The 14,511-nt window shown below is 59.9% G+C and overlaps 1 protein-coding gene across 3 annotated transcripts in view; it reads right to left on the reverse strand.

Annotated features, from left to right (window-relative positions):
• Nucleotides 1–201: 201 nt before the first annotated feature.
• CCDC13 (coiled-coil domain containing 13) overlaps nt 202–14,511 on the reverse strand; it is a 31,180-nt gene continuing 16,870 nt past the window's right edge. The window contains exons 10-16 of one of the 3 annotated variants that reach the window (XM_081105605.1): nt 13,921–14,127; nt 11,908–12,044; nt 11,344–11,427; nt 8,828–8,950; nt 3,946–4,097; nt 1,459–1,573; nt 202–887 (exon numbers count right to left, since the gene is read on the reverse strand). In XM_081105605.1, coding sequence (XP_080961731.1) covers nt 731–887; nt 1,459–1,573; nt 3,946–4,097; nt 8,828–8,950; nt 11,344–11,427; nt 11,908–12,044; nt 13,921–14,127 — 975 coding nt within the window. In that variant the 3' untranslated portion in view covers nt 202–730. Of the gene's footprint in view, nt 888–1,458; nt 1,574–3,945; nt 4,098–5,249; nt 6,115–8,827; nt 8,951–11,343; nt 11,428–11,907; nt 12,045–13,920; nt 14,128–14,511 lie in introns of those variants that run through there. The other 2 variants (XM_081105604.1, XM_081105603.1) reach the window with 2 other exon arrangements.

Here is a 14,511-nt window from a genome sequence, read left to right on the forward strand (position 1 = left end):
CGGGGCGGGCATGCGGGGCCTGCTGCACAGAGGACCCTGCTTTCGGAGGCAGGCAGGCCAGCGTTCAATACCAGCTCAGCTTCCTTCCACGAGCCTCAGTTTCCCGAAGTGCAACATAGGGTGACAACCCCTGGGTCCGAGAGGACTAGATGGGCTCAGGTTTCCACAGTAGATGCTCACTCACTGGGAGCTGCAGCGATTACGAACAAAATCATTATTACCACAAGTCCAAGGGTCTGCCTCTCAGGAAGAGCCCTGAGGGGCGGGCCGACCAGGTGGCTGAGAGCATCGTGCTCCCACATCTGCAGAGGGTGGGGATGGCCACAGGTGGGGTCATGGGGGGTGGGGGTATAGGGATGCCCTGGTGAGGGGTGGGGTGAGGTGGGGGCCTGGGGGATGCGCCCAGCCTGGAGCGCCAGGGCTCTTTTGTGCATATGAAGTCACGTGGGCAGGCAGGGGCTCCTGCTGGGCCCCAGGACAAGGGCGATGAGCACCCGTCTGAGATGGCATCTGTCCACCCCAGCTTGTCCCAGAGCGTCGCTGAGCCGAGCAGGCTGCTGGGCCTCTCCCTGCGGCAGCCACGCCTGCCGGGGCTCTGCCCAGGGCTCCGCTGGGGCCTCTACCTTGCCCTCCTGGCCTGATACGTTGGCTCTGTCACCTCGGGGAGCCTCTCCCAGGAGCAGGGCTGAGCTGGCGGCCCCATCCGGCCGGAGTGACACTGGCCGCCATCCTAGCTCTTGTCCTTCTGCTGCCGCAGGGCCTTCAGGAAGACCCCTTTCACCTGGCCCAGGGTCTCGTGGTACATTCGGAAGTCCTCCTCCTTCCCCCGCAGGGCCCCGTCCAGGGCAGCCTTCAGCATCTCGTTCTCCTCGGCCTGGATGGCCAGCCTGGACCACGCGGAGAGAGGGCTCAGTGAGGCCCGCGCTGGTGCGCGTGCGTGGGTGCGCACGGAAGGCCTGGGATGGGACTATCAGCACCGCCACGCTTCAGGCGCAGCCTCCCTCTGACCCGCCCATCCTCCCACAGACCCGGGGCGGGGGGGGGGGGGGGGCGGGTAGGGAGGAGGGGGACACACCATGTAGGATTCCTCTCTGGGCCTGGCACCAGGTCACCTCCCAAAGGGTTGGCTGCCTCAAGGATGGGACTCATTTGTCGAGGTTCCCCTCCTTCCTTCCCCATCACTGCATTTGACCTTGCAAGGCTTAACCGAGTGAGCAAAGTGGGTTTGGCAGCCCAGGCGTAATGAAATTTCTCTTGAGACTTTGGGGTTATCAGGGTCACGGCTGAGCCTCTCCACCTCCTGATGGCCAGTCGCTGAATTACAGGCCTACAACCCAGGGCTCGGCAAGGCCAGCCTTCTGGACGAGCAGAGGTCAAAGGGGAGGGACCTGATCCTTCTGCCCATCGAATCACCTCCACCCAGACCGTGCCACCCTCCGGGAGACAGGGCAGGGGCACCTGGTGGTAATCTCCTCCATCTGGGACTCCATGGGCATGCTGGTGGGCTGGGTCAGAGACCGGTCCTTCTTCTCTCTCGCATTTGGGTTGTGCCTGGAGGTAGAGGCGGGCAGACCTGTGGGGCGGCAGCATCCGCTATCTGTGATGAGGCCCTGGCCCTGTGTTAACACTCTCCTTCTCCACCCCCGACTATCCGCTTCCTGCTTTTCTGCTTGTTGAAACATTAGAATTCCTTCAAGGTGCCGGCAAGGCCTGCCTCCCCCGGGAAGCCCTCCCTGATACCTGCGCTGCATGCCCCTGGACACTGGCTGTGGCCTCTGCTCTAGACCTGGCTTTGTACCAAGGTGGTTCCTCTAGTTCCTCTGCTCCTCTTTGCACTTTACAAGTTTCTGGAAGGCAGTGGGGCCTGAGGCCTGGCCTGCAGGCTGAGCCTGAGTCTAGGCAGTCACTTCATCTGATGCCCTCAGACCCCTGGGTCCCCAACTCTAGTGCCTGTCCCGGCCAGCAGCTCCGTCCATACATACATACAGGGGGTCCGGGGTGGCTGGGCTCAGGGACCATGGCTGGGCTCAGAAAAAGAAATCCAAGCCCAGCTGGTGGGGAACTTGGGCACGATCAACAGCATCAGAAAACCTCTGTGCTGACAGAAAACCTCGGGCTGGATGGCCCTCGGGGTGATGGGGCTCGGGGAAATCACCTGGCATCAGCAAACCTGGCTTTCACCCCCTGCTGTGTGGCCTCAGGGAAACCATCAACCTCTCTGAGCTGCTTTCCTCACCTGTAAAATGAGGGCAGCAGTTCTCTCGCCTCTAGTGAGGCCCGAGTGAAATCACACTTGCGGGTCGGACCACCTCCTCAGCACCCACGGCATCCCTGACCTCACCTCCTATTCCCTCCCCTCACTTGCTCCAGCTTCACGGCCTCCTTGTGGTTCCTCTAAAAGGGGGACCTCCAGCCGAGCTCCCAGCGGGGTGCCTCTGCACTTGCTCTTCCCTCCAGTACCTGTGTGCCTCGTCCCCTCCCACTCCCACCATCTCTGCCGGCCGCCCCCCAGAAAGCAGCTGCTCCCTCCGACACCTGCCCTTCCGCTGCCTCAAGCCACAGCACCTGCCTCCGGCTAACCTAGCTGCTAGGTCCCAGCATGTCTTTCGCCGGTTTATCTGTTTCTCGTCTACCCTCTTCACTGGACTGAACTGTCCTGAGCGGCCAAACCCCAGAATCGGGGCCCCTCCCTTTGCTGACTGGGGGCTGCCCTGCCCGTGCCACAGGCCAGCGGGTGGCAGCGGCCACAGGGGCGCTTTCTGCCCGGCAGCTGCCCCTCACTGTCTGGCCAGGATCAAGGCAGTGTGGTTAGCCCTCCTAGGCTGGGGGCCTGGCTGCGCGGCGGGGGGCGGGGGAGCTTCAGGCCCGGAGACACCACGTCCTTGGGGACCTGGTCCTGAGGGCCCAGGGGGTCCGCAAGGCTGAGCGCCAGGGCCTTCCTCAGCCTGGGCTCTCAGCAGCAGCCCTGGGCCCTGCTGGCCAGAGCAGCGAGAAGGGCACACTCCCCTCTGTGTCTCCGTCCCGATCCCGGCTGGGCTGGCACCAAAGGTCTGGGTGTCCTGGGCTGGGGGGACGGAGGGCGAAGGACTGGGGTGTTGAGAGGCAGGGCAGTGGGGGTTGGGATGGGATGTCCGAGGGAGGCAGGCCCAGCCCTCCACACTGGACTCCTCCCCCGTGGGAGTCAGCCACCCCAGAAAGGCTTCTGGCTCTGGCATCCGGCACCCCCAGCTTGGTTCAGCCCCACGGGACGCTAACGCTGCTGCCCCTCGAGAAGCCCTGTTAGAGCCATAGACCTTTTGGGTTAGGACGATAAACGCCCTCCACAGGCCGGTGTGGTCCTAGGAGAGGACCTGGCCAAGGCCATGAAAGCAGAAGTGACACAGCAACCTCAGGTTAGCTCCCTCCAAGGCGAGGAGCAGGCTGTCCCCTGCCCTTCTCCCCTCCGTGCTGCTGGTGGGAAGCGGAAGCCGCCACCTTAGACCATGAGAGGGAAGCTGAGTGCGGGGATGGGGGGCACATGACAGGAGACCCCGGGCCTAGGAGAGGCCCTTTGCCCCGCTGACGACTGCTGGGGGCAGAACGGGTCCTCTGCTGGCCGGCCTGCTGCTCTGGCTCCCAGCCGGCCAGCTCTGCCCCTCGCTGACGTCAGCTCAGGACAGAGGGCTGAGGGGTGGGGTGGTGGCTGAGGACATCCAGCCAGGGCACTGCCACCTTCCGCTAAGGGCTCACAGGTGAGCCGGGCCAGGACCGCCTGGGGCGAAGGCACTCTGGGGCTCCTGGGTCTGCCTGGGAGGCCGGGGGACGAGGACAGGGGCAGCAGGGACGGGCAGAGCCCACCCTGATGGAGCCTCTGTTTCCCACATCCTCCTCGACGGGCTGCTGACCGGCTCCTCCACTGGCCGCCAGGCTTCCCCGCCCCGGCCCTGGGCCCTGGTCCAGCCCTACCTGTTTTGCTCCTGGAGGCTGATCTCTGAGAGGCCGTCCTCCTGGGCTCCAGGTGCATCCTCCCCAGGCGCTGCTCCAGCACCACGCTGCGCTGCCGCTCCTCCTGCAGCCTCCGCTGGGCCTCCTGAAGCCGGCCGTCCCTCTCCTCCACCCTGGGGGCGAGACGAAGGGCTGCCGCACTCCCTGGCTCCCAGGGAGGTGGGCACATCCGACACGGGTGATGGTGGGACGGGCTGTTCTTTCCTTTCGATGCAGTAACACGGGCACGTGTGTTTAAAATCCCTATCGTTCCCTCCGAGGCCGGAAAGGGGAAAATCTGCACCCTGCTCACTCCCAATGCCTGCTCGCCAGAAGCACGCACCTCGAACACGCCTGGCTGCTGCTTGGACTATTCACTGCCTTGTTTCCACAGGTGCTTATGCTGCTATGTTTTATTTATTTTTTATTTCTTTTGAGAGAGAGGAAAGGAGGGAGGAAGGGAGGGAGGGAGGGAGAGATTTGCTGTTCCACTTGCTTATGCATTCACTGGTTGCTTCTTGTGATGAGCCCTGACCGGGGATTGAACCACAACCTTGGCGTATCAGGACGACCCTCTAACCCAGTGGTCGGCAAACTCATTAGTCGACAGAGCCAAATATCAACAGTACAACGACTGAAATCTCTTTTGAGAGCCAAATTTTTTAAACTTAAACTATATAGGTAGGTACATTGTTATTAACTTAATTAGGATCCTCCTAAGCTGGCCTTTGCTAAAAACGTCCTCAATCTGATTGAGGTACGTTCGCTGAGGTCGGCCCCTGCCAACTCTCCCTTCCACACTCGTCTTGTATACTTGTTTCGTCTATCTCCTTTCGTTCATCCTCTCTATATGTCCAAACCATCTCAACATACCTTTCTCAATCCTCAACACTACATCTTCTTTCACTCCACAAGTTTCCCTAAAATTAACTTAATAAACTTTACTTAAAGTTTTAAGTCAACTTCGCACTGTATGTGCGCGCCCGCACGTGGTATTTTGTGGAAGAGCCACGCTCAAGGGGCCAAAGAGCCCCATGTGGCTTGCGAGCCACCGTTTGCCGACCACCAGCTGAGTTACCCAGCCAGGGCTATGCCTGTCCTTTTAAGGTTTAAATGGAATCGTTTGACTTCCTGCTGTGCAACATGAGAATTTTGTTTTACTTCGATCCCCTCCTCTTAGGACCGAGCGTCACCCCGCCACCTCCCAAGTCCTGGCTGAGTTAATATGAGGTGGTGTATCGGGTTCCTGTTGCTGCTGTAACAAATGGTCGCAAACGTAAACAGCGTGACATGACACGAGTTTATTATCTCAGTTCTGTGAGCCAGAGGGTTCGGCAGGTTCTGTGGGTGTCTCTGCTCCAGGTTTCACGAGCCAGAACCAAGGTGCTGGCGGACCTGGGCTGGTCCCTGGAGGTTCTGGGGGAGTATCCGCTTCCCGGTGCACTCGGGTGGTTGGAAGAAGTCAGATCCAATGGGTGGACTGAGCTCCCGGCTCCTGCTGGTTGCTGGCTGGGTCATTGTCTTTTGGAGGCCACCTGGGCCCTTCCCTCTTCTAAGCTGGCCGGATACGCTCACCACGCCCCGAGTCTCTGGGCCTTCTGCTGCGGCTCTCCGGCTCTCCGGCAGACCCGGGTGCGGCAATCTCTCTGCTTTTAAGGGCTCAAGTGATTACATGGGGTCCACCTGGTAATCCAAGATAATGTTCCTACGTTGGGATCCATAACAATAATTACCTTTGCAAAGTCCCTTTGGCTCCAGAGGGGGACCCAATCCGGTCCAGGGGGTTGCATTAGAAATGTCATGGTTACATTTCCTTTCTTAATTGTTGCTTCTCTTGGGTTGAGTGATTGCCTTCTGTTTATTGTCATTTACGGCTATTATTATTGTTGTCTTCTATAACAATAATGGATTCGTGGGCCTGGAAGACCTTGCTACTTGGTTATTTCTCACATAGGACTTGTTTGACCTCCCTGGGGCTGGGGGTAATCGTTCCTGTGGCCAGGTGGGGCACTGGCGACTTTGGTGACACTCAAGGCTCAGTGGGAAGGCCCGGACTCCCTGAGACTGAGGCAGGCAAAGGTTACAGACACACGTGCCGATCAGAGTGGCTGCCGGGAAATTCTCAGGGTTGGAGGAACTGGTCTTCGCACCCTTGGATGAGTCAAGAAGGAAGTGAATGGTGACAATTTTGAAAAGTACAAACTACTAACACCAAACAGCACACGAACACAGTATACAGGCCTCTTAACACAACTTGTTTGAGTATGTTCCTTGAAACTATTTGCAGAAGCAAAAAAACTCAAACAACCTAAAAGGTCCATGAACAGGGGAAAGAGAATAAGAGGTCACTAACATATTCATACCAGGGAGTCCGATGGAATCTGAGAGAGCTGTGCTGGCCGGCACCGTGGCTGCCAGCATAATGCTTAGGTGTAGCTAAATGCACATGAATGAACATCAGATGGCATTAACAACTCCGCTCCTCGGTCACACTGGCCACACGTGGCTAATTGCTTCTTTGATCAGTAGCTGAGCCGAGGTGGTTAGACTCCCGTTTGTCAATGGTCCGAGCAGCTCCCCAAGACCATGTGCACCAACCTCATGAAACTCCAGACATTGTTAAAGACCCGCCCTTTTTACTTTGTAATTGATTTTCATTCTATTTCAAGCGTTTGACCAAATGGACCGAATGGCAATGGGAAGTGATGACTACACCAAGTCATTGGTGAGTGAATGTTTTGATGTTAAAAATTTTGCTTTCACGAGGGCTGTAACTGTTGGGACAGCGATAAAGAATACTCAGATGAGGAGGTCCCCCTATCCAGGAATGAATTTAATACAAATGATACAAGATCTCCATGAAGATCAATATTACACATTATATACATAATACTGTATACATGATTTGCCATTATTTGTGGACATTTTAAATGCGCATATTCTTTGATTCAGAGATCCCACTATTAGAAGTTTATAACACGGATATACTCTCACAAACATGTAAAGATGTGCCTAGTGTGCGTCCGTCTTTTAATTAACTATATATGTGTGTACATCTACAGATACACATATGTACACAGATACATGTATATTTTTGGATGTACAAAGAAAACATTTTAAAAGTTCTAACAGATCTTTTCTGTGAGGAGTGAGAAATTGGTGGGTGTGGGGGTTGGAAAAGGAGTCTTTTTGCAATAAGTTATATCTCTGTCACAGTAAAGCTTCCGATCTCATAAGCCAGTGTGAGAGCAGAAGACGTGAACTTGGACTCAGACAAGGCAGCGAGCTGCGAGCTAGTTGTCTGCGTAATTGTGGACTGAGGCAGTCTCCTTCTGCAAGCCAGGGAAGGGGTAAGGACGCCCGCAGCCTACCAGGGCCTCAGTGGGGGACAGAGCGCCGAGCATGAGGAAATGGAAAACAAGGCCAGCACTTGTGTGTTCAGGAAACCCTAAACCAAGAAATTAGCATAAATGACCGAGCACAGACCACTGAAACCCCAAGAGCGCCACACAGACAAAAGCCGTTCCATGGAGGAGCACTTCCACGGCCTAAGAACCGCCGCAAGCCACTCCGCATGGGGTGGTTTCTGCTGCGGAAACAGGTAACTGCGTCACCTTGGTTCACAAAACCCCCAACGCTCAGGTGCGACTCAAGGGAAATGGGAGAGAAAGCCTGAACGGGTGTATTCCTCCTGTTCCATTTCCACGACAGAGAAAGAATTACTGTCACTTTTTTCACAGACCCGAGCGTGTCTGGAAATCAGATCCTCCCTGCGTACTGCAGGAAAAGACAACAATGAAACGCTGATCACTTCCCGCCGCGAAGGTGGCGGCCACCCATTTACCACTTCCCAGCACCCCTCCCTCCTTTGGTCATGATATTCTCTTTTTTTCTTTAACACGCTGCCCCTCCTCCATCTGTGAGTACCTGGAGGCATTTCCAGTCAAGATGCCTGGCCCACATCCAGGGAGGGACATGAGAGTGATCTGGGCCAGCTAGAATTCCCCCTCAGAACCCACGGGCACTGGAACTGAAAGCCACCGGGCCTTCATGCCAGTGGCCCAGGGGGAGACCACCCAAGGTCCCTGCTACCAAGATTCCGGGACCTTCTCGAGCTTCTCTCCTGCTCGGTGCCTGGAGCCTGCCAGCACCCTCCTAGTGCCTGCCTTTCCCTCCGCTTAGCCAGAATCGGTTTCTATTGCCTGTCACCAAAGCGCCCTCACTGACATGTGATACGGCCTGTTAGGGTGGAAACTCGGTGATGTCCTTTATATTCTCGCTGCGGAGGGCACGGGGCTAGGCCATGTGTTGGCCAGGGCACCTGCGTTTCTTGCCAAGGGGTCACTTGAGTGAGGAGCACTGATTTATCTGAACGGAAACCTGTCAACAACCCCTTGGAGAAAACCATGCCTCCTGGTCCACTGCCTCGGGCCACCTGCTTCCCTGGCCTCCCCACAGAAGTCCCAGCTCCGAGCTCCCAGCTGCTCTCTTTCCCTTTGTAACTCCGGACACCAGTCTAGCCTCCGATGGTGCTGAAAGAGTGCCATACTCACCATAGACTTTAACCACTGGTGGTTGATGGACTGACTTCACTACTCCAGGGAGCCTCTCCCTGAGACCCCCACCTCAGGTCCACCTGCCTGCAACAGCCTCGTAGGACAGGGCAAACCGGTGTGACGACAGGGCCCCAAGGGTGTGGGCACTGGGTGGGGACATGAGCTGTGTCAGGGAATGCCCCTGGACCAACACTGTGGGAGCAGAACTCCCGGGTCATGTGGACCCAGTCACAGACGACGCCTGGCCAGGCCGTGCACCCCCGACCCAGATAGGCCCATGAAAGGGAGTCCCTGAGCCCAGGGGTTACCGTTTCTGCAGGACGGTGACGAACTCGGTGAGCCGGTTGCGTTCCACCTCGGTGGCCTGCCAGAGAGCCTTGAGCTCTGTCACCTGGGCCTGCCAGCCCTTGTGTTCTGGGGAGTCCAAGAACCTGGGGACCAGGACGAAGGCAGGATGAGGTCATTTGAGGGGTTACCTGAAGACACACTACGATGGTGGCGGAGAGTTGAAGGATGTTCAGGGGTCCTCAGAGATGGCCAGAGAGGAGGAAGCCACCCCAGTCCCCCTGACCCCCTGGTCTTCCACCCCTGGCTGCTCCTCAGCCACCATTCTTGGCCCTGCTGAAGTCTCCAGGCCTCACATCAGGGTAGCCAGCTCCACACCAGGCTCCACCAGGGCACCTCTGTTCATCCAACCCCTCATAGGGGCCTGGAATAAGTCTGGCGGCCACAGTAGTTGGCTTTTAGGGACCTGGGGTGTTCTGGGTACCTGTGTGGCCTGGGGCCTGGCCCCCCTGCCCAATGCCAGCCTGCCCCAGCCCTCTCGCACATCTTGACCTGGTCCCAAGCCGAGCCCACTCTGCCAGAGCCCGGACAGGTGGCTTTGTGAACTGACCGTTTTCTCCAGCCCTGATCCGGACCATCACTGCTTCCCTCCTTACCACTAGGCCTGCCTAGCAGCCCTCCCCAGTGGCCGGGGTCAGGACAGAAGGTAAGCTCTGCCTCACCCCAACCCCCCAGAGGCCACGTGGGAGTCCCAAGCTGCCCTCTGCTTTGCCTTCACCTTTCCCAGTGAGACCCTGGCGACCCTGGCTGTGCTCAGCATCACAGGACACAGACAGGCCGGCCCAGAGGCTGGTGCTCCGCGGTCTTGGGCAGGTTCTTCCCCTCTCTGGGCCCTGGTGGTCCCTCTGCACAGGGTGGGGCGGGTGGAGAGGGCCCTGAGGGCACAGGCTCCATGCTCTGACCAAGGCCTTGCTGCTCTGCTCAGAGTGTGGTGTCCGCGTCGGCGGCCGGGGCATCGCCTGCAAGCTGGTTGGAAATGCAGGGTCCCAGTCTCTGGCCCAGACCTGCCGCCGACTCAGAACCCACATCTAACCTGGCAGAGCCCCGCTGATCCATGTGAGCACCACAGTTAGGACAGCCCTACTCCAGTCACCTCCTTGATCTCCCGTGTGAGGGAGCACCCTGCCTTACTCCAGGCACCCACCAGTCTCCAGGCCATCCCTGATGGAAACCTTCTCTGGGTCACCCCCGCCCCACGCACACCCGTCCTGCCACTGATGGGAAGCGACCGCAAGCTCCATGAAGGCAGGGCCCGCACGCGCTCAGGTTCAGTAAACATTTGCATCGTGGAAGGAACCAGCTTGAGAACCAGCAGGCTGGGCCCAGGAGCACACGGGCCCCTGCACCCCTGTGGCATGCCCAGGTCCCAGCCACACAGGCTGGAAGGGACCTCGAGAGGTCATCCTGTCCACCTCCCCGGTCCTCCTCCTATGACTACAGCCTCGGAGACAGAGCCTGTCCTTCTCTGTGGCAGGAGGAGAACTGTGGTAGGAGCCCCCTGGCTCAGAGTTGGCCCCCTCTCTCCCCAGATGCCCTGTGACTCTAGGCTGCTGAGCAGGGCAGCTGCAGGGCTGGCCTTGGCCATGGTCCCCGAGCTGCCAGATGCCAGGCCAGAAGTGTCGTGGGCACTTCCTGGGAAACGGAAGCCCTGAGAGGACCAAATTGCTCAGCAAGTCAAAGGTGGGCCTAGACCCGTGGTCGGCAAACTGCGGCTTGCGAGCCACATGCGGCTCTTTGGCCCCTTGAGTGTGGCTCTTCCTAAGCCTAGGGAGGACCCTAATTAAGTTAATAACAATGTACCTACCTATATAGTTTAAGTTTAAAAAATTTGGCTCTCCAAAGAAATTTCAATCGTTGTACTGTTGATATTTGGCTCTGCTGACTAATGAGTTTGCGGACCACTGGCCTAGACCCACTGGGCGGCTCCCATCAGAACCTGAGCTGACCTGCCTGAGGGGTGGGGTGGGGGAGGGGCTGGCAGCAGGGGCAGGGTTCCAGGGGACAGTGGGCAGGGCTCAGAGGCAGGACAAAGCCACCCTTTGTCCGTGAGCAGCACCAAGAACAAAGAGCCCATCTGAGAACAAGGCTGGCTTCTATCTCAGAGAAGGGGCCGAGGGGGGGGGGGGGGCTATCAGTGCCTTCAAGTGGGGAGGCATAGGATGCGAAATGCTCCCCCAGAGGCTGACTCTCGGCGGGCAAGCGAAGACAAGGGGCGGGGCTGGGCCCTGGGCCCTGGAAGATTCCCGTTCAGGCTGCAGGAGCAGGGACTGGACTGCGAGTCGGAGGCCGGGACTGGTTCCAAGCCTCTCACCTTGGACAAGGCCCTCCAGGTCCTCCCTGCCCCCCACGTCCTTATGTAACCTTGGGAGCGTTCCCGGACTTGGCCTGGCCTCAGTATCCCCTCCTTTTAATGGGACGGCATCCCGGCTGCGTCAGGGATGGGAAGGATGGAGAGGGCCCGGGGATGCTGGGTTCTTACCTGGGTGAGGCCCCGTGAGGACTGGGCGGGGAAGGCCACGTGCGAGCAGATTCCACGAGCGTGTGGCCCAGGCTGGTCACCGAGCTGTGTGAAGGCAGGAGGGGCTGTCACCGCGGGGAGGCAGGCTGGCCCTGCCGGGCCCCACCAGCTGGGCGGGGAGCCGGGGCCACCAGGGCCCGGAGCCCCGAGGAGGTGGCCAGTGCTGGCCCTCGCAGCCGCCTGTGGATTGGCTGGCTGCTCTTCTTTGGAGAGCTCGTGCTCAAAACGAGAAAGCGGGAGACGTCAGAGCCTCGAACAATCGAGCACAGGTCTGTGCTGTGAGTCCCAGAAGCAGGTGAGTCCCGAGAGGACTGTGCAGGGAGCTGCAACCGCAGGCTCCGCGGGTGGCGGGGGCTGGGCCTCCTGCCTTCAAGCAGATGCGGGGCCAGCGGGCAGGAGGGGCCCACGTGCTGGGAGGACGACGCCACAGCCATCTCCGCATTCCCAGCCGAGGCAGCAGAAGCCTCCTTTCCTCTGAGTCACCGACATTCGCTTCCCCACCCCTGCCGCCCACGGGCCACTTACCGAGGGGATCTGAGCCTGCCGTGGTCGCCCACCGAGGCCGGGGACTTGGCCAGGCCCGCGTCTTCCGGGACCTCAGTGTGGGCGGGGCCGACCTCGGGCTCACCGGACCCCTCGCTCACGCCTTTATTCCGATGATACTGCAGGGAACAGACACGGGTTGGATGCTCAGGGTTTGGCTCTGAGGCCTGGGCAGGCAGGAGGGGGCCTTGGCTGGATTCCGGGCCTTTCAGGGGACATGAAAGAGGCTTCTTTTCAGGAGTGAGACACGAGGCCTGCCTGGTGCCGGCGCTCCTTGCATGATAATGACATTGAATAATGCCTCTCTTCAGAAGGGAGCTGCCGGGTGCGAGGCCGGACTGGGCCGGAGAGCTGCTCTACATTCTGGTCCCAAAGGGACGCACGGCCCGCGGGTGATCACAGGCTGGCGTCCTGAGTGGGCCCGTCGCTCTCGGCCACCCCACCCTCGCCACCAGCTGGAGAAACTTGAACTTCCAGACACCTGCAGCCAGAGAGGCGGCCGGGCCCCCATCCCTTCCCCACCCCTCCCTCCTCTGGATAGCAGTGAGGCCTGCCTGAAGGACCCTGCAGGATGTCAGCAAGGAGTGGACAGCCCCACCCGTTCTGAGAAAACGTGTCTGGTGGGCAGTGCTTGCCCCCAGCCGGCTGGTGACCTTTGAGAAAAGGGTCAACCTCCATTTGTGTGCCTGGAGCCAGGAGCGCTGAGGTGGGGACGCTGGAAAGCCGTGTGCCCTTCAGACTTCACTCCCCAGTGAGCCTGGGCGAGAGGCAGGGGGAGGGCCGCGAGGAGATGCCCCCACTCACTGCCACGCATACTGTCCCCAAACCTTCCCCCTGCCCCCGGCTCTCCCTCAGCCCGATCCCGTGGCCCAGGCTGGCCTGCCTCTGGGGAGGGATGGCTACAGGACAAACCGCCCACACCCGCCAACAACAGCCGGGGGCGGAGGGCTCCCTGGGCTCCCGTGCCTCCCATGGCACCATGCACCCTGGGAACAGGGCAGGGATGCTCTGAGACACGCCTTTGGTCGAGCTGGCCGAGAGGCTCCCATCCCTGGGAAACCTGTGTGGATGTCAAGGAGTCCTCCCCAGAGGTGACCAAAGCCGCTGCCCCCGGCACCACCGGCACCGCAGGGAGGGGCCACAGAGCCTGACGCCGAGCAGCCCGGGCTGCACCCTCAAGGGGTCGGCCAGGGCAGCGTATCTTCAGGAGCTCACGCCTGAGATGCCTTTACTGAGCATCTACCGTGATGCTGCTGCTATGGTCTGTGTGTCTCCTCAAGGGGAGAAAACTGGAAGATGATGGCGCAGTGGGACGAGTCTGGCTCGGGGATGCACGGGGCGTTCGGAGAGTGCCCAGGAGGGGTACATAACAGAGAACGGGGGGCCCTGGAGCTTTCCAGAGGGGCTCATGCTAGGTAAGACCTAACGGCTGAGAGACAGCTGGCCAGGCAGGGTGTGGGGGAGGGACGGGAAGGCGTGAGCGTCAGGCACGCGCACAGGCCTGGAGCGGGGAGAGAGCAGGGCCGAGTGGGGAGCTGAATGGCATCGCTGCGGCCAGAGCGTGCAGGAACCGGAGGGGCGAGGAGGAGGCGCCAGAGGGGTGGCAGCAAGAGCTGGTCACATGGGGCCCTGCCGGCTGGATGAGGAAGTGTGGCTTCCTGCTACCTGGGATGTGAGCGTGAAGGCTGCTCTCCAGCCACCACCTGGGACCATGAGGAGGAGGGGATGAGCTGGAAGGAGCCTGGGCCCGTGAGGACTGGGTGGTGGGGAGCCAGGGACAGGTTTTCTGCAGAGCAGGGGGACAGTCAGGTTTGTACCTGGGAGAGGACAGGTGCGTGCAGGATGAGCGGGGGGCCAGGTGGAAGCAGGCAGGGGCGGCGCACCCTGAATAAAGGCAGGCGGAAGGGTGCGGATGGGGCTGAGATGTCTCTGGATGGTGGACGGACGCGCCAGGACTGGGAAACGGCTGCGGGGCCGAGCCGGTGCCCTCCTCACCTGCACACTGAGCTGCCCGATCTCCAGCTCCAGCCGCCGCACCTTGGCCTCCCGCTCGGCCACCATGGCCTGCAGCTGGGCCACCAGACTGCTGCTCTGCTGGGCCTCGCTGTTGAGCTGCTGGTCCAGGCGGTGCTGGGAGGCTCGCATCTTTTCCTCCTGCAGACTCAGGCTGCCCAGAACCTCCTGCAGCTGCTTCAGCTGGACCTGGGGGCCGAGCAGGAGGGCAGGCGAGGGCCAGCCACGCCCCTGGGTGAGGAAGGACAAGGGGCCACCGACCCCCCACCCCCACCAGCACCCCACCATGCCCTGTGCCTGCAGGGGCCTCACGGGGACACTCTGTTCCCTGGGAAAGCACTCGGGCAGGTGGGGGCCAGGCCCTTTTCCTCTCTTCAACTTTCTCCTCCCTGAGGTCAGGGCCAAGGACGTCCAAGGGGCTCTCGGGACAACGGGAAGCAGCTCAGATGGTGGCCCCTCAGCCAGTGCGGGGGGGACATTTGGGCAAAATGAAACCCTACCCCCCTCTGCTGGGAGACCGCCCTTGCAGGCAGTACCCGGCACCCATCCCCCTGAGATGCCCCGGAGGACACT

The sequence above is a fragment of the Myotis nattereri genome (assembly GCF_964212035.1).
Source record: "Myotis nattereri genome assembly, chromosome: 14".
NCBI classification, from domain to species: Eukaryota; Metazoa; Chordata; class Mammalia; order Chiroptera; family Vespertilionidae; genus Myotis; species Myotis nattereri.